We start from the raw sequence: 27199 nt of genomic DNA, 5'->3' as shown, positions 1-27199 counted from the left end.
AAAGTTGTGAAAAATGTTACTAGTTAACATGTGGTGGAAGAATGTACAGTACCTTTAAGTCCATTAAGATATTTATTAACATATTTAACAGTTGACTGTGTTGACCCAAACTTTAGGTTCCTGAGAAATTTCCTAACCAAATTTACTAGTCAAACGTTTTTGCCACTAAATCCAATTACTCCACTTTTAAAATAAAATAAAATCATCACAAAGAGGCAAACAGTCATAGTACCCATTGCTTTAAAATCACAGTTAAATAAAAGTGTGAAAATTAAGTTGGGAAAATAGAGTCCATTCAATAAACTTTCCCATCAAATTCTCTGGAACAAAAACTCTCCTTTACCTCCATTAGTCTTCAGTTTCCACCACATTCACTTGGCCTCTGGGTACATAATAACCTTTTTAAAGTTCTCCCCTGGAGATATTTTAGTCATGCAGGGATCTCCTTGAACACAAGTAATGACAAACAATAAGCTAATTCTCGAAAAGTTTTTTTTTTAAGTCATTTTTACTACTTTTAAATGAGTGTGTTTGATGCATGATTTTGGTCCCCCTGATTAATGGTCACCGCCAGCCCAGCTTCTGGAGTTGTAATGTTTCTGTGAGATTCCCTCCAGCAGAGCTCGACCATTAATCCAGTGGCATATGTCAGCCCAGCAGAGCAAGGTCACTCTTCTGCTTCAAGGGGAACCTTTTTAGAAATAATAAAACTGACAGAAAGTTCTTTTTTGCATGCTTTATGCCACCTGAGGTTGAGTGCTGCAGTTAATATCATAAAGCTTATAAACATTCCCATCTCAGGCGGCACCTGCTGACACTATGCTTAGGGATTTAAACGTTTTTTTCTTAGTAAGAACAGACATGTTTATGTGGGGCAAATATACAGTGTGTAATCCCAAACAGGAAAAGAATAGGTAGAAAAAAAAAGCTATAAGTTCATGCTAGGATATTTAGAAGAGACATTTAGGTTCTATAACTTCTTTACTGTCAATTACATTTATTTTCCTTTCATCATATTTGGATTTGGCTATAAAAATATTTCAGTCTACTAAGAGATAAATAGTGGTGTTGGAAAGTAATAGTAGCGGCAGAAATGAACTCAATACATGATAATTCCTAAACCTACACTATATGTTCTGATAACTGCAAAACAATTATCTTTGAAAGAGTTTTATTTTTAAAATTGTTAACCTTTGTTTCATTGGTAATGGGTACATTAAAACTGGTAAATAATTATAGTGAGATATTTGTAATCTTGAAGTAGATGGCGTGAAACTTGTAGACAGCTTAGTTTAGAAAAGATGATGACTAGATAACAGCTAAAAATATAAATAATATATACCCATAAGCATTACAACATTTATATATTGAGTTATTTCTCTATTACTCATAATTTAAAAAATCAAAGTTGCTTAGTAAAACCATGTGGTATTCAGGAAAATAATTTAATATCCAGACTAATGTCATATCACTATGTATTGTTACACTGCTAAAGGTAAATCTGTCTTTAATCTTATTCCAGGAATTTAAATTGCTAAAATTATGAAATGTATAGAAAAGAAATTTCATCATTTAGATGTCTTTATTTTATATATATACAGAAAAGGTGGGGCCAGTTGGCCACTTAGGCCGGTCCTTCCAAGAAGCCAGTGCCTTGATTTGGTCTCCATGTCCAATGTCAAACTGTCACATTGACAGGTACAAGAACTTCAAGCTTTCAAAAATAAATGACTCTGGGGTTGCGGGGGTACTTACTCATAAACTAAACTGATAGGATACCAAAAATAGCAATATCAGGTGTTGATTAGTTATGAGAAATTCAACTGCCAAGAAGAATGCATATTCTTGTTGACTAATCAAAGAGTTGTCTCCCCTAGAGATGTGGAACACCAAATCATTGTTAGAAGTTTGTTTGCTTAGTATAGTAGAGACACAGAAAAGTTGTATTAGGTTGTATTAAGGGCTAGAGACAAAAAGTTATAATAACCTGAAGTATATAGTTCACCTAAGTGAGCAAGTCTGTTGAGCCTAATGGAATATTTGCTTCTGCTGATATGCATTATTCTGCAGACTCAATGGTATATTCTATTCTCCCACTCCTTCTACGCACCCTGAAAGCAACATTCTTTGCAAATGCTTCCCCACTCTTTCAGACAGATTACAACTTTTGATTACTGTTTTGTCTCATTACATTCTGATTTTAAGAATGGTTACTTTGTTTTATGTGGGTGTTGCCCAGATCTTTATCAGTGACCCATTTACAAACTATGTCTTGAAGTAGAGTCCTACGTTAGATGACTTATACTATCCATTAGTCATTTCACAAGTATTGTGCATATATCGAGAAATCACGACTATATTCCATATTATAAATATTTTTGATGGTAGGCAAAGTATAACGGAAATCACATGGAGTCAGAAAGTTAGACAGAGTTCAACACCCTTTGTTCCTCAACAGAAATTGCAGAGTTACAGGTATGGATAAGATACATTCCTTGTTCCTAATGGTAACTCCATTTGGGAGGACATATTAGAATAAACTATGGTAAAAGAAACAATAGTGGAACAAGTTCTATTAAACTAGAAAGGAGGGAGAGAGTATTAATCAAACATGGACATTATGCTAGGAAATTTACACATGGTAATTTATTTAATTCTCTTATCAGTCTTCTGTGATATGCTTTAACAGCCCCTCTTCTTCAGATTAAGCACATGAAACCCAAAAGAGGTTTAATAAAATGTTCCACATCTCATAGTTAAATAGGACCTCAACCCTGATCTAAAAGACTTTAGTTCATATTCCCTCCTGCTCTGCCAGAATGCTCTCTTAATGTACTGCCTTGGGTTAACTCTTGGAGGCTTCCTTGAGGGAAGGTATTAAAATATAGATTTAAGTTCATGAGTTGGGAAAGATAGACAAAGGCATTCTAGGCTAAGGGAAGCACAAACAGGAAGTATAAGAGTGGTCAGAGCCTCTCAAAGATGAGATCTGGATATACAAAGAGAGATACCAGGTTATGTGCACAGAAGGACTGAAGGGGAAGTAGTGGCCAACTGCTGGCCTAAAAGAAGCCTAGAACAGATTCTTCCCTTATGACCCTCAAAGAAAACTAGTTCTGCCTCACCTTGATCTTGATCTTTGAACCACCAAAACTGTGAGAAAATAAATGCCTGTTCTCTAAGACACCCAGCCTATGGTGGGTGGGTCTTATGGAAGCCTTAGAAAACTAATACAGACCAGGTGAAAACTTCCAAAGCTTTTTAAATGAGGGGAGAAATGGGACATGACCAGCTGTGTTGACAAATGGCTATCTTTAGAAGAATCACCACCAGGCAACTTCTATTCTATTCTTATTAATCAATTCTTAATGGAGGACATTTTTGTTCTCTACTAAGAACCTAATTATAAATGTCTTGTTTCTAAAAGTTCACCTAAATCCTTAACACTGGAAAGAAAGAGAAATGAATCCGTTTGGGAATGCTAAATTTGGAAACTTAGATATTTGGAGTATGGGCTTAATTCCATTGTAACACACACACACACACTGCACACACACACAATCTTCAGGGATAATGAAGCCATTTGTCTCCTTAGCAAGGCAAGGAACGATTAAAGAGATAAGTGTTTCATTAAATTGATTTTTAGCAAATCCAGTGTATTGGTAGTCAAGGTCATGACTTTGTACCTTCCTGTAGGATATAATACCTTTATTTCCAAGGGGAGTCTACACTTCCATCATTTCTCTCAACCATTTATTTCCAGAACTTTCTATATACCAAGGGCACAGTGGTTTTTTTCAAGGATAGCCAGTCTATTTGTTACTCAACCTTTGCTACTTGCCTGTATAAAACTTGATTACAGATTCATATTCAATAAAATGGGAAGACTAGAGTGAATTGATACTTTGTTTGAAGATAACTTTTCAAGCCTAAAATTATTTACCACTTTCAAACAATTAAACAAGGTGAAATAAGCAAATTATTAGTTCCTCTGTTCTGATTCAAGGTGCCCTAGAAAGGAAAATCAAATCCAACAGAAAATTGTATTTTGAGGAAAGAGATAGAAACATTTGGGAAGTGGAATATCCATATGGGCCTAAGTGTCTGGTGGCTATGAACAGAGGGATAAGGGCATTTCTCCTTGATGTGTGAACACAAGCTAGAAGCAGGAAGAGGGCAGGACAGTGGCAGCCTTTCTGTTTATTACCATTAGAACCCCTGTGTAAGTTCATTTTTTATACCTCCAAATGTTTACAGTATGTACAAATAGATCTCCAACTCAACATCTTCTCTACACCCAACCTGCCACTTCTCTTGTATGAGTCACCATTATCCTTTCCTGATTTCTGCAACAGCTTCCTAAAGGGTCTCTTTTGCCTGCTTCCTTCCTCACTTTCTTCAGCGTATGTGAAACACAAAAGCAAGAAGAAGCCCACTAACATGTAAGCCAGATTTTTCTCTTTCCTTCTCAAAATCTTTTAATACTAGCTCAAATCCTTATCCAGTGTTCTTGCCTGGAGAATCCCAGGGACGGCGGAGCCTGGTGGGCTGCCGTCTATGGGGTCGCACAGAGTCGGACACGACTGAAGCGACTCAGCAGCAGCAGCAAATCCTTATAATGACCTAGAGGACCCTCTGCCTCCAACTCTTTCTGACTGCTCTTCCCCTTGTATATTCTGATTTACTATTTCTCAAATATACCAGGGACACTCACTCCCACCTTCAGAATTTTGACCTTGCTCTTCCTGTGACCTAGAATAAGATTTCCTTTTTCAGTGTCATGGCCATTTCTTCATTTCCTTCAGATACTTTTCAGATGTCCCATTTTCACCAAGTCTTCCCTAGTCCCAAATATTTCATATTCTTCCTTCTCTTCTTAGCACTTATCATTACTTAGCACACTATGTATTTAACATATTTATCTTGTTTATTTTCTGTCATCTTTAATAAGTACAAATCCTATGAGAACATGAATCTCTGTTTTATTCACCACTGTATTCCCAGCATATGGTCTATATTGTCCATAGTAAACACTCAATAGATATATACTGCTTTGAAGAATGAATGAAAGAATGAATTAAATTCTAAGTCTTTTGAAGAGATTAGTAGAAAAAATATCTCCAGGTTGGAAAACCTTAAACATTATTGATGGCACATTCCACATTAGGTAAATCAGAATATTTGAAGATGGAACCCAGTAATTGGTATTTCTTAAAACTCTTCAGTGATTCAAATGGGCAACCTAGGCTAAAAGCCATCAATGTAGACATCATTTCCAAACTTTAAAATCCTTATAGAATTTCTGGTTATCTCACTACAATGTATATTCTGATTTAATAGGCCTGGGGTAGGCCAGACAGTGTTTTTCTAACAAACTTCTAGAATGCCAATATTGCTAGATTGTAGGACCACAATAAGTGGCAAGTACTTAGAACCACCTTCAGTCCAATCTTGGTGGCTCAGTGATACTTTTTACCGTGGTCTATCCTCTATCTTCTTCTGATTTATGCTATTTGTTTTTAGGTTTGCATCATAATTTACTTTAAATATTAATTGGAAAACAAATATGGCATAAATACTAACTAGATACATAGGTGAAGAGAACATTTTGAGAGATTTTTTAGTTGCACAGATAAATAATAACCAAAAGTAAAAATAAACATTTATTTACACCCACCATTTTTTCATGGAAAAAGTGGATTTAAAGTATTACCTGCATTGTATATTGCATACCTTACTTGGAATCATGGTCTTTCAAAATCCAAAATGTTTAACTGAAAATACAGAGTATGTCATGAGAAACGCTGGGCTCGATGAAGCACAAGCTGGAATCAAGATTGCCGGGAGAAATATCAATAACCTCAGATATGCAGATGACACTACCCTTATGGCAGAAAGTAAAGAAGTAAAGAGCCTCTTGATGAAAGTGAAAGAGGAGAGTGAAAAGGTTGGATTAAAGCTCAACATTCAGAAAATTAGGATCATGGCATCTGGTCCCATCATTTCATGGGAAATAGATGGGGAAACAGTGGAAACAGTGTCAGACTTTATTTTTTGGGGCTCCAAAATCACTGCAGATGGTGATTGCAGCCATGAAATTAAAAGACACTTACTCCTTGGAAAGTTATGACCAACCTAGATAGCATATTAAAAAACAGAGACATTACTTTGCCAACAAAGGTCCATCTAGTCAAGGCTAGCTATGGTTTTTCCAGTGGTCATGTACGGATGTGAGAGTTGGACTGTGAAGAAAGCTAAGCACCGAAGAATTGATGCTTTTGAACTGTGGTGCTGGAGAAGACTCTTGAGAGTCCCTTGGACTGCAAGGAGATCCAACCAGCCCATCCTAAAGGAGATCAGTCCTGGGTGTTCATTGGAAGGACTGATGTTGAAGCTGAAACTCCAATACTTTGGCCACCTCATGCGAAGAGTTGACTCATTGGAAAAGACCCTGATGCTGGGAGGGATTGGGGGCAGGAAGAGAAGGGAACGATAGAAGATGGCATTACCAACTCGATGCATTTGAGTTTGGGTGAACTCCGGGAGCTGATAATGGACAGGGAGGCCTGGCATGCTGCGATTCATGGGGTTGCAAAGCATCGGACACGACTGAGCGACTGAACTGAACTGAACATAAGTTAAATTCTGAAAATTATACCTCAGATGCTGATGCAAAAAGAAGTGCATGCACGCTAAGTCACTTCAGTAATATCCGACTCTTTGCAACCCTATCGACCAACCCTATGGACTGTAGCCGCCAGGCTCCTCTGTCCATGGGATTCCCTAGGCAAGAATACTGGAGTGGGTTGCCATTTTCTCCTCCAGGGTATCTTCCCCATCCAGGGATCAATCTCATGTCTCTTAATGTCTTCTGCATTGTGAGGCGGGTTCTTTACCACCAGGGCCAATTGGAAAGCCGCAAAAAGAAGGAGCAGATGAGAAACTCCCAGATTTAGAAGAAAAAATGTTGTCTTGTATACTCTCAAATCAACTTTTTTTTTTTTTTGGCAGCTATGCTATCTTGGGCAAAACTTTTCATATCTACAGGGCTGTTTTCTTTTCTGTAAATTGGAGGTTAGGGGAAGGAGTTCCATAAGCCCCTTGTGCAATTACTTGGTCTAAAGTAAGCACCAGTTCATATAAACACTTCACCTTTTTTCTGATACTTGGTTAGATAAGAGTTAAAAATATATCTTAACTGTATTGGTAGGAAAAGCAATGAAGAAAGCTCTTTAATGCCACAACTATGTGTCATCCTGTCTAGGAGCATAAATTTGCACAGCGGGCAGTGCAGTGAAAACAACTCATAATCAACTCATCACCTCTCATCATTGCTAGGATCAAATGCAAATGGGAAAGAAGGCCACTTCAGTCATTGCTAGTGAAAATTAGCATCTGTGACACTAATGGTGTCTCATTTAGTATGCACTTTAGATTTTAAAAAATGGTAAAAAAAAAAATAATAAAAGCGCTATTTCCAGAACTGCCATTATTCCAATGTTTTCCTTTAAAATATCAGTGGTATTTGAATCTCCTTTACTAAAAGAAAAACCTCAGTTAAAATTTATTAACACAGATCATTAATCCCAGCCAAACAGAGGTCAACTTGTTCTAATTACAGTGTCAGAGCTTCCTTTGTGGGGTCTACTCCTTTTCTATTTTCAAAGTTTCTACCATATTTCCTGACCTGGAACAGTGGTCTACTTGTTATGCAACAATGGGACACTCTAGGGATTCTTTTACAACATATTGGAGTCTTTCTTAAAACTTAAATAAAACTTAGAAATGAATTACATGAATTTACATACAGACATATAAACTTCCTTATGTACGCACTAACAGACTTGCAAACAAGAATAATGAAAATGCATAGTACTGGTCAGTATTCATATTTGAACCAGGTTGCATACCAGAAATCAAGAAAATTCATTCCTTTTACAAATATTTATTAAGAGCCTACTTCATTAAAGGTATTATACTAGATTTAGGAGAGAAATACATGCTTATACTTACCTCAATACAAGATCATGATATTTTTGACAATCTTAACACTTGAATACTAGCAAAGTTGTTCTTATTGTTGTTTTACAGTTTAAAGTTTAAAGCTTGGGTGGGCATCTGGAGGGATTTGACAGGTGGAATTCTTGCATTTAATTAGAGACAGAAACGGAGAACCTCTAAATTCCTTTCCAACTTACAGAGGCTCTTAAAGATACATTGTCCTGGCTTTCCTTAAAATTCAGCTGGTAACTAAGACAGAAATATTAATAATATCTACAGTCTCTAAGCTTGTAATGGTGACATAATAACGGAGTACCAGAAATTGGTATATGTATTTCACACTATACAGTTTTGCTTTTTCCTGTGTATCTTTGTTTAAGTTTATTAACCTTCTCTATACCTTCTCATCTATAAGGCTAAAAAGAGATATTCTGTCACAGAAATGTTGCATATATTAAATAAATTAATGTACAAAAAATTCTAAACACAGTCACTGGTATATAATAACCACATAATAAATATAGCAAACTAGCACAGATCAGTTTGTAAAAATAGTTAAGGAAAATCTCGTTTTATAATTTAAGCATTTATAGAGTGTAATGAGATCATGAGCTTCCCTGATAGCTCAGTTGGTAAAGAATCCACCTGCACTGCAGGAGACCCCTGGTTTGATTTCTGGGTCAGGAAGAGACACTGGAGAAGGGATAGGCTACACACTCCAATATTCTTGGGATTCCCTGGTGGCTCAGCTGGTAATGAATCCGCCTGCAATGTGGGAGACCTGGGTTTGATCCCTGGGTTGGAAAGATCCCCTGGAGAAAGGAAAGGCTAACCACTCCAGTATTGTGGCTTGGAGAATTCCATGGACTGTATAATCCATGGAATCACAAAGAGTCAGACAAGACTGAGCAACTTTCACTTCACTTCACTAATGAGATCATATATTTTGAACTCTGAGTCCTAGATGTGCTTAAATTTTTTTACATCACAATAAACAGTGGATACTAGTGAGGAGAAGGTAAAAACAAAATTCAAAAAAGAAAGTACAGTACCTTTCTAATTTGTTAAGCAAGGCTATTTTGTGCTGACTAATCTAAATGTAGAATACGTAATCATTTATCAAAAAGAAATTTATCAAATGTCTTTCTTAATTTGGGATTTACCTATACCCCATAAACAGTTCCCTTGAAGTAGGAAATGGTAATCCACTCTAATATTCTTGCCTGGAAAATTCCATGGACAGAGGAGCCTTGCAGGTTATAATCCATGGGATCACAAAGAGTCAGACAAGACTGAGTAACTGTGTGTGTGTGCGCACACACACACATACACACACACACACACACACACACACACACACAAGAGAGTTGTGAGACATGAATTATAACAGTTTCACTTATGGAATATTTCTGGTCTCTCCTTCTTAACCTACACTATGAATCTGTTATAATACATGTGAACGCAATTGGTCCTATTTATGAACTATTTGGAGAAAGGAGTCCATACCAAAACTGGAGAAACAGAAATAAAGGATGAAAAAGAAGACATACTAATCAACTGTAGATGGTAAAACTATATAATGTGTTTTGATTTTTTTGATATATGGACATTGATAAGTCTCATAAGAAAATATATTATTTTGTGTATAAGCTCATAAAACCTATTGTTGCATTATATATTCATGAATGTTTTGAGCCATCTTACAACCGTAGGACATATTTTAAAATACATTTAAAAATACTAATAACAAAGTCCTTCTCCATTATTTCCATTTCAGATGAACAGTTTCATAATTCATATTTAAGGCGTAGTGTTTGGTATAATATGCATTCATGATTTGAATTGTGTATAGGGTTTCCCCTATGGCCCAGTGGGTAAATAATCCTCCTGCCAATGCAGGAGATGGGGGTTCCATCCCTGGGTCAGAAGGATCCCCTGGAGAAGGAAACGGCAACCTGGTCCAGTATTCTTGCCTGGAGAATCCCCATGAACAGAGGAGCCTGGTGGGCTACAGTCCATGGGGTCACAAAGAGTTGGACACAATGAGCAAGTGAGCTCAGAAGCACATTAGGTCACCTGGACTATAAGCCCCAGGCGTTAACATGAACTGCGTGACTAAATAATAGTTTCCTCATTTTTAATGTGGTTGCTTCTTACCTACTTTAACACTTACAACTGAAAAACAAGGAAATCTCTCTCAGAAATTTTGAAAGAATGCAGCTCAAGGGGGCTTCCCAGATAGCTCAGTGGTAAAGAATCAGCCTGCCAGTGTAGGAGACAAGTTTTGATCCCTGGGTTGGGAAGATCCTCTGGAGGAGGAAAAGGAAACCCACTCCAGTATTCTTGCCTAAAAAATCCCAGGGGCAGAGGAGCCGGGCAGGCTACAGTTCATAGGGTTGCAAAGAGTCAGACACTACTGAATATGTATACTAAAAACTCCAGCACAAAGAGTGTACGTTTCTGGGTCAGGAGATGTGCATGATTGTCTGGATGCAGTTAATCCATGTAAACAGTAATTCCCTATATTTCAGAGTGTTTTCTTGATGGTTCTATTCTTTCTAGACACAGGCCCTATGTTCCCTTCTAGTCAATGAAGGATTTGAAATCCTCATCCTACTAGTCATTTATTTGTAGGAATCTCTACCATCTCTTCTGGATTTGGCTCTTTTTCCATAAAATACATAAAGAAAATTACCCAGTAAAATAAATATAAATTAAAGCAAAGTTGTTTATAAGACAGAATTATAATTATTGGAAAAAAATGTTAACTCCATATTAAAAGGAATGGATTTAGCTGGAATGTATGAACAATACGTTTTCATATACATTCACATATCTCTTTAAATTCATATAAAATGAAACCATCCATCTAAAGAAAACAGGAATCCATTCACAACAAAAAATGTTTCCAAAGTGACTATTTTCTGTGATATATTTTGCTCTCAGATATATAATTTATCAAATATATTTTTCCTTTTATGGGTAAGAAACTCAGTAAAATGAACAATATTCTACTTCTATTACAATAGGCCCTGCAATTAAGGCAAAAGATATTCATAGACTAAAATTACGTTTTGAAAGTTGTTCCATGACATAAATATGATAGCAGCTCACTACATAATAGGGTTCTTATGAGGTACTCTAACTTTAAACTGTAAATACTTGGATGAAAACCACTGCTTTGAATTAATTTTTGTGATTTCCCTAAAACCTAGTTTTGTCTACTCAATATTGGTTGCATTTAATCAAGCAAATTTTGTATAAAATTAATCTTAAATAGAAAGGTAAGCAATGCTTGTTGTACTCTTTGAGAAATATTACCTTGCATTTTTATTCTACCAGGGGAAAAGACAGAAATCATAATATGTTATCCAGCTATATTTAAGTAGAAATGCTTGCCTATCCTTTATCAGATCTTTTTGTCAGGAAAAATTAATATTGAAAATCATTTATTCTCAAATATCAGAAATTATTTATTCTTTGTTTCCTTCAGAGAGGTTTTGGTGGTAACTTGCAAAGAGTCATAAAATATAAAATATTGACTATTGTTCAATGCCATGACAATTCAAAAGTTCACAATCAACTACCAATTCCTTTCTCTCTAGAAGGTACCAAGCAAATAAATTCCAATAATAGATAATAAATCAACCTTCTAAAAAGACATTTGACCTCAGTTATTGTTTATTAACAAGCATATTTAAAATGTTTACCTAAGAAATTAAAAAAATGTATAGGTTTTGGAAAAATTCACTGACACCAGTATTTGAGAGATATTTTCCTTTATGATACTAATGAAACTAATTTAGAGTCATACAATAGAATCCAAACTTTGTTATCTCATACCCTAGTTTTAAGTAGTAGTTAGCAATTATTTTCAAGACAAAGAATAGACTAACATTTCAAATAGAATCAGTTCAACAAATCTATACATATATGGAATTTTGATGCTTCCCAAACAACCCAATACTCTCTCAAGTAGTGGAGCTAGTTCAAGAGAGAAAGTAGTAAAAATAGCCTCTATAATAAGCTATCATATTTTAGTCTGAAGAAATGAAAAACATCAAGTATTCAATCAAAACATCTCCATTTTATAACCTTTATAATGCATTATGAAGAACTGAAACTGTAAGAAATTAAATGCACTTGGTAGATTATTAAATAGACTTTGCCACCTTTATAGCTGTTAAGAATATACACAAAGATTTCATAATATCAGTCTTTCAAACAGAGATCACCAAAATGATTTCCATGGTGTTGACAGTATGAGTTCAGAGTTCAGTTATAGTTGTAATATAATCAAATATGCCCTATAAGATAAAATTACATAGACAATAATTGTCAGGTATCATTTAACAGCTAATGTTCAATTCAGTTTTTCCCATATTTGCCATGAAGCTTTCAACCATACGGGCAGATAGAAACCATATGTCTCTGTTTGCGTTCTATTAAATAATTTGGCTTTGTTTGACCCTGTATGAAATCACCATACCTTAGGCTTTTGATGTTTTTCCTTCTCTGAAACATTGGATGGTTTTCTCTTCAGCATTTTGAATTCACACTACTCCGAATGAGTACACTTTCTGTTGTTAACAGAAATGACTGAAGACGGTCAGCAGTGTTCTGCCTGTGATGTACAGCCGCAGAGAAGTTTGAGTATAGTAACCTGCCACTTCCTCTTTTTGGTCAGGATATGACTTCACATCTACATGGGTAAAGTTTTTTTTTTTTACAGTAATTCTTTGGTAACTTTTTAACATTCTGTTCTTGCTATAGTCTATGAGGTAGATCCCGAACTAAACCTCACACTTCAGCATGCCTGCAGTTATAAGGGCCATGAAGATTTCAAAATAACACACATTTTTTCCATTTATAAAAAAATAAAAATCGGTAACACAATCCATGAGATAGAGAGAGAGGTAGAGAGATAGGCAGAGATAAGTAGAGAGAAGAAAACATCTGAGCTAATAAATGAAGCAAAACTTGAGATGTGAACTTTATAGTATGTAAAAAATGAAGAGAATACTCGGGGTAGTCAACTTTGCATTCCTATGTAAACCTTACTGGAAGATGCAATAAACTAGATTTTAAACAATACTAAAGAGAGTTCCAGAAAAACATCTATTTCTGCTTCATTGACTATGCCAAAGCCTTTGACTGTGTGGATCACAATATTCTTTGGAAAATTCTGAAAGAGATGGGAATACCAGACCACCTGACCTGTCTCTTGAGAAACCTGCGTGCAGGTCAGGAAGCAACAATTAGAACTGGACATGGAACAACAGACTGGTTCCAAGTAGGAAAAGGAGTACGTCAAGGCTGTATGTTGTCACCCTGCTTATTTAACTTATATGCAGAGTACATCATGAGAAACGCTGGGCTGGATGAAGCACAAGCTGGAATCAAGATTGCCGGGGGAAATATCAATAACCTCAGATATGCAGATGACACCACCCTTATGGCAGAAAGTAAAGAAGAACTAAAAAGCCTCTTGATGAAAGTGAAAGAGGAGAGTAAAAAAGTTGGCTTAAAGCTCAACATTCAGAAAACTAAGATCATGGCATCCGGTCCCATCACTTCATGGGAAATAGATGGGGAAACAGTGGAAACAGTGTCAGACATTATTATTTGGGGCTCCAAAATCACTGCAGATGCTGATTGCAGCCATGAAATTAAAAGACGCTTACTCCTTGGAAGGAAAGTTATGACCAACCTAGATAGCATATTAAAAAGCAGAGACATTACTTTGCCAACCAAGGTCCGTCTAGTCAAGGCTATGGTTTTTCCATGGTCATGTATGGATGTGAGAGTTGGACTGTGAAGAAAGTTGAGCACCGAAGAATTGATGCTTTTGAACTGTGGTGTTGGAGAAGACTCTTGAGAGTCCCTTGGACTGCAAGGAGATCCAACCAGTCCATCCTAAAGGAGATCAATCCTGGGTGTTCATTGGAAGGACTTATGTTGAAGCTGAAACTCCAATACTTTGGCCACCAGATGTGAAGAGTTGACTCAATGGAAAAGAACCTGATGCTAGGAGGGATTGGGGGCAGGAGAAGGGGACGACAAAGGATGAGATGGTTGGATGGCATCACCGACACAATGGACATGGGTTTGGGTGGACTCCGGAAGTTGGTGATGGACAGGGAGGCCTGGTGCTGCTGCGGTTCATGGGGTCACAAGGAGTCAGACACGACTGAGCAACTGAACTGAACTGAATCCTATTTAAAGCATATATGTACGTTTTAAAAAACAGTATGGATGAAATTCATATAAATAGGAATATGAATCCAGAAGTAAATGATTATGCATATTGTTAGTTTGTGAACACATTACGAGGCTATAAAGTGAAAGTGATGTAGCTCAGTTGTATCTGACTCTTTTTGACCCCATGGACTATAGGAATTTCCTATAGGACTAGGAATTTCCTCCAGCCATGGAATTTTCTAGGCAAGAGTACTGGAGTGGGTTGCCATTTCCTTCTCTAGGGGATCTTCCCCACCCAGGGATCGAACCTGAGTCTCCAGCATTGTAAGCTGACAATTTTACCATCTGAGCCACCAGGGAAGCTCTTTATGTTGTAAATTTCTGATTAATAAGGAAATTAATTAAACAGAACTCTCAATTAACCAGATGTCTTTCTGCTACAAATTGCATTGCCATATGTTGATAATTGCTAATAGAATGGTGATCCAGTGGATCAACGGTACCTTCAAATGAAGCATCCGAAGTCCTTATTTAATAGTCCTGGAGTAGAGCTAATATGACTTAGAAAGAATTTCCCCATCGAACTAATGGATTTAGCATCTTCATTATAATGTCAAAACCAACATACCCAGGAAAGTAAAAGCAAAAAGTTCAAACTTTCTTATTAATTAGGGATTTACCAAAGGGAGACTTGTAAGATGTCTGAAACTCCACTTCTATTAAAACCAGCTTGTTAAGGGAATCAACCTAGATTTTGTTTATAAAACCCCTGGGTTGAAAAACAGTGGTACCGTATTCTTAATGAGCAGCTTTTCTAGGTGAAAAGTCAACTGACTCTATTTCTCAGTCTTTACTCATACCTCTAAGCCCCTCCTCCCTGAAACCCAGTTTTAGTGTTCAAATTTCACTGGTTCATCTACCAAATATTAAATTGTCTGTTCTGTGCTGTCTGATAATATATCAAGCCACCTGACTAGCTAAAATATAGTTTATGTTCTGTATCAGAATTGAAGGAATACACTTGTTAAGATTATAGTTAGTATGCTTCTTCTACTGGATATTAAGAGCAGGATTATATTTTTCAAGAGTTATCAGGCTGGTACTTTCCAAATAGTGACACAGAGTATGACACTAAGAACCTGGGTACTCTGAAGTTGGGTAATTCCCTGGCACTATGCTTCTTTTCAAACTTTCTCTTGGGGCTTAAGTTAAAGCAGTGATCTAAGTAAAAAAAAAAAAGAAAAAAAAAGCTTTAGAAATTGAAAGTCATGAAAAAATTTATTTCTTATTGAAACACTTGCAACCTCTGTGCCCCCACTTTTTCAACTGAATAGAAATTTAACTCAATTGAGGAGTTCGGTCAATAACATAGGAATGATAATGTGCTTACTACATGTTAGGGTTTTGGTGAGAATAAAAGGAAATGCCAATAAAGAATTACTTATGTAAGAGATGTTTTCTATCAAGAAATGTTCATGGATCTTAAAGAGGATTTTGAATAGTTTTGCTTGGGATAATGTTTTTTATAGATTATATTTCTACAGCGATAACTAAAGAATAGAGAACAGTCACCTTTATGGTGACCATAGCCAGACTATATGAACTTTTTAAAAGTGTTGCACCCTAGCAGCTTGTGCATTGTGCTCAGTTGTGCTCGACTCTTCGCAGTCCCATGGACTGTAGCCTGCCAGTCTCCTCTGTCCATGGGATTTTCCAGTACAAGAATACTGGAATGCATTGCCATTTCCTTCTCCAGGGGATCTTTCCAACCCAGGGATTGAACCTGAGGAAAATCTTACTTTTATGATCTCTAGGCATTTTACCATCATCAAGACTCTAAGAAATATTTTAAATGTAAATAATACTGGACCTTGATCCTCAGAATTAAATATGGGAGAAGCAATTTTCCAACCTTCTCTTCTACTCAAGAAAAAATGTTTTCTGGAGACTAAAAGACATATATGACATCAAGGTTCTGTTACAATCTGTATTAAACATCTTAGCCCTCAAAAAGCCTCAGTTGATACAGTAATGAATGTTGTGATCGATTATCTTCTGTTTTGTGGAATTCTGGATCCATGGACATGTTTAATGGCTCACCCAGAGTGATACAGCAAGTTCTAAAGTCAAAGGTATATAGAGCAGGAATGAGGTAGAAAGTCAGTACAGAGCACGAAAATTCCCTATCATGACTGAACCACTAAACCACATGTTGCTTAAGAAATATTCTGAAACAGGGAAATTGCAAAAGAGCAAAGTTTTGGTGCTTTGTTTTCGCACATTACCTTAATGGTTTTAACCCAGACAAGGTGAAAAAAGGCTCGGACTTTGTGGCATGTATGCCAGCTACAACCTCTGCGTCATAGTGGGTAAGTCAAAATTTTAAAGAAATTGCAAATTGATGACAGCTATTGCGGTATATTTGATGAGAAAGTAAAGTGAGACATAAAAGAGTTGTTTCAGCAGTCCAAAAAATATTTACTGGCAGATTGCTAAGATGTAATAATCAAATTCAAATCAAATTCAGATTCAGATTAATTCCCGTCAGCAGAAAGAGAATGCATTGTTCATAAGGACAACAAGTCCCTGAAACTCTGCAGTTGCTGTTTCTCACTATAAATATTAAAAAAGTCATGGTGGTTAATCCCGCAAGGTTATCCCAAAGGGTGGTTATCCCAAAGGGACCACTCTTGGGGTGCTCAAAACTTTATGTTTCTGATAGAGGGGAGCTGCTGGTTGCACCCTAGGTACCTTGGGAAGCCTCTTGGGAGAGAACTTGGCCCTGTGACAATATTTCTTATTTTAAATTTCTAAAGAGATAATGTAGTGCATTATCTCACTATCTTCGCTGTAGGAGAAATAGAGACATGAGATAAACAAAGAAGATTAACAGTCTGAGATGCATGGTGAACTTAAGAATCATACAGGAAAAAAGTGTTTTGAAAGAGACAAAGAACATCTTAGGTTACATCTATGCATGACAAGATGTTTGAAACAATATAAGAGGAGACTCAGTAAACAAAAATGAGGAGGACCAGTTCATCAGTGACTAAAACAATTAGGGGGATCTGATTAAGTTTAAAATACATGCAAATTTGTTGTTGCTTAGTCGCTAAATTGTGTCCTACTCTTTTGTAACCCCATGGACTGTAGCTCGCCAGGCTCCTCTGTCCATAGGATTTTCCAGGAACAAATACCGGGGTGGATTGCCATTTCCTTCTCCAGGGGAATTTCCCAACCCAGGGATTGAACCCATGTCTCCTGCTTGGCAGACGGATTATCACTGAGCCAACTGGGAAGCTGTCATATGGAAATTACTTAGGTTATTCAACAAATTATGAATATATACTTTCTAAGTTGTTGCCACAATAAGTAAATGATAAAACAAAATTTCATACCTTTATGATTCAAGATTTAATGTTCATGAAGTCATTCCCAAAGTTAACAATAATAATGATAGCTATCATTTTTGAATGCTTATTATATGCTTGGCGTTGTGCTCTGTGCTTCGTTCATATGTCCCATGTAACTGTCAAAAAATCTCTATAAGCTGCTACTAATATTATCATTCCCAACTTCCAGGTGAAGTTAGGTAACATGTCCAGTTTACACAGCTAGAAAGTGGTGGAGTCTGGATTCAATCCAAAATCTTACTTCATAAACATCACTCTGTACCATAGTTATACCTAAAGACCTGACATAGAATAGGAGTGATTTATTTGAGGGTGGGAGACAATAATGCTGAGCTACTGATTGGAAAGTGTTTCAATCTTTAGGTGTGTATAAAATGTGAAACCAGGAAGCATGTAACTAGTCTAAAACCCTCTTCTTCAATTAAGACTTAACATCACATGGACAAACCTACTACATTTTCAAGGTCCTTTCCCAAGCCAAGCTACTTTGTAGTGCCTCTAAGAAGAGTCAAAAGCCCCTCAATGCTCTCATTAAAATCATTTTCTCTAATTTCACAATTATTAAAATCAAGGTAGGAGCACAGATTAGATTTGTCTTCATGTTATGAAATTTCCTAGGTTCTGAAGTTCCCTTATGATGGCTTTTGATAAGGTTTCCATCTATAAATTGATCTCCAAAGTTACTATCATAAATGTATTCTATTTCCTCCTTGATCTGGAGCTATAGAAACCCACTTTATGTTTCTAAAAATTATTTATTATTCTCTTAACCTTTGACATTTCATCTCATTAGTTTTTGCTTGCCTCAATATCACACCCAAATTATGGTCATCATCTTCACATTTCTATAGTTTCCGTTTTACACTTCAAAATGTCATTTCTTATTTTGTAGAAATGAAAATACTACCCTAAAAAATAAAAAAACAATAAAAAAAACCAGAAGTTCCCTGTCACATCCTTTTATTTTTCCCAGACTTATTTCAATTCTTTGTATGATCCGTCTAGTATTAAAACCATTTTTCTCATTAGTTAATTTTTTCTATAGGATAGGCCTATAGTTTCTTGATTTATATATTAGACATTATCTATTGATTCCTGTTTTGTCCTTGAGCATTTTGTAACTCCTTTCACTCCCCAACTTCCTTTTAATTATTTAGTTAAATCAGTAGTTATTATCATTTTGTAAATATTGTTCATGAATAAGTAAAATTAGGTATAGTGCTTTGTGTTCCTTTTGTTTTTTATTTTTGGAGTTCATAATGGGTAAAATATCCTAAATTAATGCCCACAACAAATTAATCAACTGATTTATTTTGAACATTGAAATTTACTCACCATATTTATAATTGTAAATGACCAAACATTTCAAATTTCTGTTTTCCTTCTTTCAGTGGGGTTTGATTGTTCTCTAAGGATGCAATCCTGAGGCTGAAATAGAAATTCTCAACCACCTCTTGGTTTGGATTCTCTTTGACCTCAGTCTCACATCATCTTTTTTGTCTACTCTTTCATTCATAGAAACACAGCTCCTTAATGGAAATGCTTTAGGACTTTGTAGATCCTTCACATTCAAACGCAATTTTGACTTGGTATTCTAGCTTCATTCTTCCTCAGAATTTAGAAGGCCTCTCCATTGTCATGTAGCTTCCAAAGTTGTTGTTGAGAAATCTAATGCTATTTTGATTCCTGGTTTATTGTAGATGGACTTCTCCTAATCGCCCTGCTCCCACCACAGAGAGAAAGAATATATGCATATTATTCCTTTTATCTTTGGTATGTCCCAAAATGTCATGTTATATGTTTTAATACCCATTACTGTTTCATTCCCTGTACTGCTCACTCAGTGGCTCTTCAAACAGGAAAAACACAACCTGAAGGTCTGTTTCATTAATAAATGCTTCATCTCTTTCTCTGTTCTCTCTTTCTGGAAATCTTAATAAGACAATGTTAGAAACCCTGATTGATATTCTCATTCTGATATATGTCTCTGTTTCCTTCTCCTTCTTTTTCCTTTTTTTTTTTTTTTTACTCTAGGAAATTCAATTACTTTTCTACTAATTATTGTAATAAGTATTTTCTTTTAACTGTAATGTTGTATTTTGTAAAACTTCTGATTATTTTCTTTCATAACACTTTGTTCTTTTTTAAAAATATAGCAGTAACAATTAATGAAATCAATTAACATGCAACAATATGGATGAATCTTAGAAATGCAAGAGAAGAATAGTTCACAGAAGAATTTTAAATAGCATGAAGCTTTTTAGAAAATATACATATATAGTTTTAAAAACAAAGAAGTGAGGAACATAACACTTACTGTAATGGTTTACTTGAGTGGAGAGAGTTAGGGAGATGGAATGGAGGTTCAGTGTACATGGGTACAGGTTATTTTTGAGGTCCTAGCTTTTTTTCAAGGGTATATTTTAGTAATCTGTTTTAAAAACTAACTAAACAAAAGTAAAGCTTTGAGAATATTCTATTCTTAATTCTTGGAAAGGAGGTAAAATGTCATGGGTAAGAGGGTGGACTTCAAACAGACTCAGTCAGTTCAGTTCAGTCGCTCAGTCGTGTCCGACTCTCTGTGACCCCATGAATCACAGCACGCCAGGCCTCCCTGTCCATCACCAACTCCCGGAGTTCACCCAAACTCATGTCCATAGAGTCGGTGATGCCATCCAGCCATCTCATTCTCTGTCGTCCCCTTCTCCTCCCGCCCCCAACATTTCCCAGCATCAGAGTCTTTTCCAGTGAGTCAACTCATCGCGTGAGATGGCCAAAGTATTGCAGTTTCAGCTTTAGCATCAGTCCTTCCAATGAACACCCAGGATTGATCTCCTCTAGAATGGACTGGTTGGATCTCCTTGCAGTATAAAGGACTCTCAAAAGTCTTCTCCAGCACCACAGTTCAAAAGTATTAATTCTTCGGCGATCAGCCTTCTTCATAGTCCAACTCTCACATCCATACATGACCACGGGAAAAACCATAGCCTTGACTAGACGGACCTTTGTTGGCAAAGTAATGTCTCTGCTTTTTAATATACTATCAAGGTTGGTCATAACTTTCCTTCCAAGGAGTAAGCGTCTTTTAATTTCATGGCTGCAATCACTACGAACAAAGCTAGTGGAGGTGATGGAATTCCAGTTGAGCTATTTCAAACAGACTACTTGGGTTCAAATCATGGCTCTGCAATTTTCTAAGATGTCCTTGGCTATACTTAACCAAGTATACTATACTTAAGCTTTCTTTAAAATGGACAATAGTTCCTACCTCAAATCTATGAGGATTAAATAAGACACCATTATAAAGTTAGTAGAAAAGTGACTGGCATATACTAAACACTAACTAAATAAATGGAATATATTCTCTTATCTTTCTGAGGTGATTGATTCCCATTTTATAATTTCCTTCTGTTCCTTTTGTTGTCTTCGTTTCCTTCTGATTTCTTTCTTCAGTTTGCTTTGACCTCTGGCTTTCACCTTTGAGGCTTTCTTCAAATGTCTAGTGATTTTTGGCTATTGATACATTGCTAAAAGCATCATATAAAAATCAATCCATATTATCAGAAAACCCTTAGATGACAGGTTCTGGAATTTTGTTCTCTGTGATCATCAGGATTATTCTCCTATTAATCATCCACCCATGTCCTGAGTGAACTTTGGGGGAGTAGGGGAGCTTCCTTGCAGGCTTCCAATGCTGATGCTCTGAGGGGCTCTTTGGTGCACATGGACTCACTTCACTGCAGCATCCTTTCCTGAAGGTTCCGAGACTGACTTTCTCCAATCCTCCATTCGCCCTCCATCATCACAAACATTAGTTGGCATCTAGTCCATTCTTTTATCAAATGCCTTTGTCTTAACGGGTTTGCATCTTTTTGGTAGATATATATGGATTATAGGCTGTATTTAAGCAGAGTCTAGTTTTTACAACTATTCACATTTTTATCATCTCCAACTCTCGTCTTCATTCTGCCCTTGAAAACATATGTGTCTCTATCTTACTTGCTAAATTCCTAATTACATGGAGCATGTAGCTAATTACATAAAGCTGATCCCTGTCCTGCCACTCCAAATTTATAAATTTTAAGATTGATATAAAACAATGCTACTGAATTACACAGTAGGAAGAAAGCAGGAACAAATATAAAGTCTTTCAATAGAAATCCATTCTCACATTTAAATAATTGTATTCTCTCCATATTTGTAGATTCTTCCCACAAGCACAGAAATACAGTATCCTGTGAAAATAGTTTACTTTTTCATTATTTATAGTCTAAAACAATTAACAAATGTTTTATTGAAAATATTCAAAGCAATTTTTAAACTAAGAATATAATCCAGTACTTCTTGAATCATATCTTACTAGGCTAAAAGGAAATTCTGTTCATAATATACAATACTGACTGAATAAATTGAATTAACTTTACACAAAAATACTTTCAAATTAATTTTTATCTGTGCATAGTACATGTACTATTAAAATTCCCTGTTTTTCTCTAAGATCTGGTATAAGATAAGTATGTACACTCTCACCACTTTTATTCAACATAGCCACTTTTATTCAACATAGTTTTCAAGTGTTAGCCACAGCAATAAAAGAAAAAAAGGAAATAAAAGGAATCCAAATTGTAAAAGAAAAAGTGAAAATGTCTCTGTCTGCAGATGACTTGATACAATACACAGAAAATCTTAAAGATGCCACCAGAATGCTACTAGAGCTCATCAATGAATTTAGTAAAGTTGCAAGATACAAAATTAATATACAAAAATCTGTTGCATTTCTATACACTAACAATAAACTATCAGGAAGAGAAATTAAAGAAACAACTCCATTTACCATTGCATCAAAAAGGATAAAATACCTGGGGGTAAATCTACCTAAGGAAGGAAAAGACCCATACTCAGAAAAGTATAACACCGGTGAAAGAGATTGGAGATTACATGAACACATGGAAATATATATCCAACAATATAGAGATTGGATTGGAGGAATTAATATTGTTACAATGTCCACGCTATCCAAAGCAATCCATCTATCCAATACAATTCCTATCAAAATATCCATCGTGTTTTTCACTGGACTAGAACAAATAATTTAAAAATTTGTATGGAAACACAAAAGACTGAGTAGCCAAAATAATCTTGAGAAAGAAGAATGGAGCTGGAGGAATCATACTCTGACTTCAGACAATGCTGAAAAGCTACAGTAAGCAAAATAGGATGGTACCAGCACAAAAACAGACACATAGTCAATGAAACAGAACTGAGAGGCCAGAAATAAATCCACACACTTACGGTCAATTAACTGATGACAAAGAAGGCAGGATTATAAGTGAAGAAAAGATAGTCTCTTCAATAAATGGTGCTGGGAAAACTGGACAGATACATGTAAAAGAATGAATTTAGAACATTTTCTAACACTATCTACATAAATAAACTCAAAATGGATTAAAGATCTAAGTGTAAGACCAAATACTACAAAACTCCTAGAAGAAACATAGGCAAAAGCATCCTTTGACATAAATCACAGTACTATTGGGGGGGGGGGTCTATCTCCTAGAGTAAAGGAAACAAAACCAAAAATAAATAGGACCTAATTAAACTTAATTTTTTTTGCACAGCAAAAGAAATCATCAACAAAACAAATATCCACTGAATGGGCTAAGATATTTGAAAAGAATATGACTGATAAAGGATTAATATCCAACATATATAAACAACTCATACAACTCAACAGCAAAAAAAAAAAACAAAACTCCAAAGAACCCAATTAAAAAATGGGTGAAAGAGCTGAATAGACATATTTCCAAAGAGGAAACACAGATGGACAACTGGCACATGAAAAATGCTCAATATCACTAATCATCAAGGAAATAAGGTTCAAAACAAAAATGAAATATCACCTCCCACCTGTCCGAATTGCTACTAACATAAAGAACATAAATGACAAATGATGGAGAGGATGTGGAGAAATGGGAAACCTCTTACCCTGCTTGTGGGAATGTAAACTGGTACAGCGCCTATGGAAAACAGTATAGAAATTTCTCAAAATCTAAAAGCAGAACCACCATATGACCCAGCAACTCTATTCCTGGGTATCTATCTGAAAAAAGTAAAAACACTGATTCAAAAAGATATATATGCAATCCAATGTTCATAGACGCATTATTTACAATTGCCAAAGTATGCATGCAACACAAGTGTCCATCAACAGGTGAATGAATAAAGAAGATGTAGTATACCTGAAGCATAAAGAAGTAAGTTTACCTCAGCTATAGCAAAGAATAAAATTTTGCCCTGTTTAGCAACATGGATGGACTTGGAAGGCATTATGCTAAATGAAATGCATCAGACAGAGGAAGACCAATACTGTATGATATCACTTATATGTGGAATCTAAAAAGTACAATGGGCAATTTAAAAAAAAAAGAGAGACTCACAAATACAGAGGATAAACTAGTGGTACCAGTGTTGAGAAGGAAGGAGGAAGTGGCAATATAGGGGTAGAAGAATAAAAGGGATTATCATAGAATTATACAGAATTTGTGTGTTATACTTTTGAAAATTATAAAGCATTGTAGAATTTTAAAAAGCCTTGCATTTAGTTTAAAAGTGTAGGCTTAAAAGTACTTCTAAAGCCAAAAAAATCCTCTGCTTAATTTGTACTTTTTTCCCCAGAAGCACAAGAGGAAGGTAGACTATGCTGATCAATAGACCATGATTTCCTCTAAACTGAAAAAAAAGTAATTAATAAAATATTCCTGGAGAGACATATAAGAGCTTCCTTTCTTCAGAAATCTATTCTTAAACAGGAAGTACAAAATTACTTTTTTCCTTTCTACTTACGCTTGCCAGAAACATTTATAGCAGATTCAAGAGTGATCAGAATATTTTTCATTCCTTAACATTTGAAGCTATGTTAAACCTGTGAAGTTGTAAATGTTAGTAGCTGTCTAGCCTCTTACTTAGACAACCAAAACCCCTAATGTGATCATCTCTTCAACTCTGACTATAATTATAAGATAAAATACTTTAATTGCATATCAGTTTAATTATAAAAGAAATGGAGTGGAACATGATTATGGTGAATGTTTTTACGCTGGGCTGGAAGAAGCACAAGCAGGAATCAAGATTGCTGGGAGATATATCAATAACGTCAGATATGCAGATGACACCACCCTATGGCAGAAAGTGAAGAGGATCTAAAAAGCCTCTTGATGAAAGTAAAAGAGGAGAGTGAAAAAGTTGGCTTGAAGCTCAACATTCAGAAAACTAAGATCATGGCATCCGGTCCCATCATTTCATGGGAAAGAGATGGATAAACAGTGGAAACAGTGTCAGACTTTATTTTTTGGGGCTCCAAAATCACTGTGGATGCTGATTGCAGCCATGAAATTAAAAGATGCTTACTCCTTGGAAGGAAAGTCATGACCAACCTAGATAGCATATTAAAAAGCAGAGACATTACTTTGCCAACCAAGGTCCGTCTAGTCAAGGCTATGGTTTTTCCCATGGTCATGCATGGATGGGAGAGTTGGACTGTGAAGAAAGCTAATTGCCGAAGAATTGATGCTTTTGAACTGTGGTGCTGGAGAAGACTCTTGAGAGTCCCTTGGACTGCAAAGAGATCCAACCAGTCCATTCTAAAGGAGATCAATCCTGGGTGTTCATTGGAAGGAGTGATACTAAAACTGAAACTCCAGTACTTTGGCCACCTCATGCAAAGAGTTGACTCCCTGGAAAAGACTCTGATGCTGGGAGGGATTGGGGGCGGGAGGAAAAGGGGTCGACAGAGAATGAGATGGCTGGATGGCATCACCGACTCGATGGACATCAAGTGAACTCTGGGAGCTGGTGATGGACAGGGAGGCCTGGTGTGCTATGATTCATGGGGTCGCAAAGAGTCAGACATGACTGAGTGACTGAACTGAACTGAACTGATAGCAAAATCAAATTTCATAATATCAAATATATATACATACCTGATATATATGCATATGTATATATACATATAGAGAGAGTATGTATACATGTGTGTGTATGTATGTGTACATGTGTTTTATTTAGATGGAATTCCATTTTTACCTTTTAATTCAAGAGTAATGGTAGAAGTTCTTAGGAGAACAAGTATGTTATAAAGAGGTACACATTGCCCTCCCTGACCCAACACATCGACTGAGGTTTCCACCTAAAGCGTGAAGCCACAGCAAGGCACAGGTCCTCAGAAACCTTTCTGCATTCTAACTTTAAAGTATTTGTATTGTCATTTCTGGGAAGGGAGAAATCAAGTGATCATTTACAGGATTTTACAAGTATATTACCCACAATTCAATTCCATTCTCTTCTTGAATAAGAAAACTTTCCATAACTTTTGCAGTTATACTTGTGAGAAATGAAAGTCTGTTTTTCTTTGTCAATCAAGTAGTGTGGTGAAGCAAATAATTGAGTTAACATCGATGCCTTGCAGCCTAAGAAAACTAACTGGTTAATTGATACCTGATATCTCTTTGGAAAGAGAGAGAATTCTTTGTTTGATTTTTAAGGGCATGGGATTCCAACCACCATCAGCAACCTCGAAAGCAGTCACAGCCTCTGGTTACTAGACCTCTGCTGAGCAAGTCTGGCTTGGGGGTCCACTTTCCCACCTGTCACCCATCCATGGAGGCACGTGATGTGATGAGAGCTTATGGACTTTAGAAGACTGACATAGTTTTGAGTCCAGTCAAGATATATAAACTGGAGCGCAACATTTGACTTCTCTGATTTTGAATTTCCTTATGGGTAAAAGGGGAAAATAATGTTTCCTCATGAGATTATTGTTGGGATTAAATGAGACAATATGTATAAAATTCCTGATACAAAAAAAGACCTCAGCTAATGCTAGTTTCATCCTCTCTCCTTCAAATACAAAGGTAGAAAAGCAGCAGATCCCTAGGTTTTCAAGTCTTACTTTCATTCTAGATTGTGGTCACAGTGTGACCCAACTTGTAGATACCATGTCTAGCCACTAATTTCCAAAGCTGATACATGTGTAATGACTAGTCTAACCTGCTGTTCTCTCATTGTCACATGCTGTATGATATTTGAATATGCTGTTTATCCTCAGCCACCAACCAAGGGAAATTTCTACAGAAGAATTCAGTTCTGCTTTCACTTAGATTTGGTGATAACATTTAACTGTGGATTTGTAATTGCACTTTGAAAACAAGCTCTGTAGTCTTTCTCACGAACAGAAAGGCCTGGACGTCTCTGGCCGTGGCCTGTGCAGGCCAGTCTCCTTTCTTTCCCTGATCCACTCACACTGGTCTTCTCTTCATGCTTGGACATTGTTCAGTTCTTTTCCGTCTTGGGCTTCTGGTCAAGTACTCTCTTTTGTCTGAAGTGCTCCTCTGTTCATTTTCACCTGACCAGCTCCTTATCATTCTTAAAGTATCAGACTCCATGTCACTTCCATAGAGGGCCTTCTCCAACTAAATGCACATAGGTACTTAAAGAATTTTTTTTTTAACCTCCTTTATTTGTTTGTTTGTTTTGGTTACGTAGAAGGCAGAAGCCAGCTCTGTTGCTAGCACTAGCGTAGTATCTGG

At 36.2% G+C, this 27199-nt stretch overlaps 1 protein-coding gene and 1 long non-coding RNA gene across 4 annotated transcripts in view; one reads left to right on the top strand and one right to left on the bottom strand.

The window, feature by feature from the left end:
* Positions 1–27199, bottom strand: part of LOC129553416 (SAM domain-containing protein SAMSN-1) — a 99329-nt gene that overhangs the window by 47885 nt on the left and 24245 nt on the right. Inside the window, exon 1 of one of the 2 annotated variants that reach the window (XM_088836122.1) lies at positions 12491–12648. The exons of the other annotated variant lie outside the window; for it this stretch is intronic. Coding sequence (XP_088692248.1) covers positions 12491–12547 — 57 coding nt within the window. The 5' untranslated portion in view covers positions 12548–12648. Of the gene's footprint in view, positions 1–12490; positions 12649–27199 lie in introns of those variants that run through there. 2 annotated transcript variants of the gene reach the window in all.
* Positions 16507–27199, top strand: part of LOC148778717 (uncharacterized) — a 59455-nt gene continuing 48762 nt past the window's right edge. For both annotated transcript variants that reach the window (XR_016037392.1, XR_016037391.1), the window contains exon 1: positions 16507–16571. This is a non-coding gene — a long non-coding RNA (uncharacterized LOC148778717). The remainder of the gene's footprint in view (positions 16572–27199) is intronic.

The sequence above is a fragment of the Moschus berezovskii genome, chromosome 1 (assembly GCF_049115385.1).
Source record: "Moschus berezovskii isolate FMDL1 chromosome 1, NW_MosBer_1.0, whole genome shotgun sequence".
In the NCBI taxonomy this organism is placed as follows: domain Eukaryota; kingdom Metazoa; phylum Chordata; class Mammalia; order Artiodactyla; family Moschidae; genus Moschus; species Moschus berezovskii.
The sequence above is the reverse complement of the archived record's forward strand: the minus strand, read 5'-3'. Positions and strand labels throughout refer to the sequence as shown.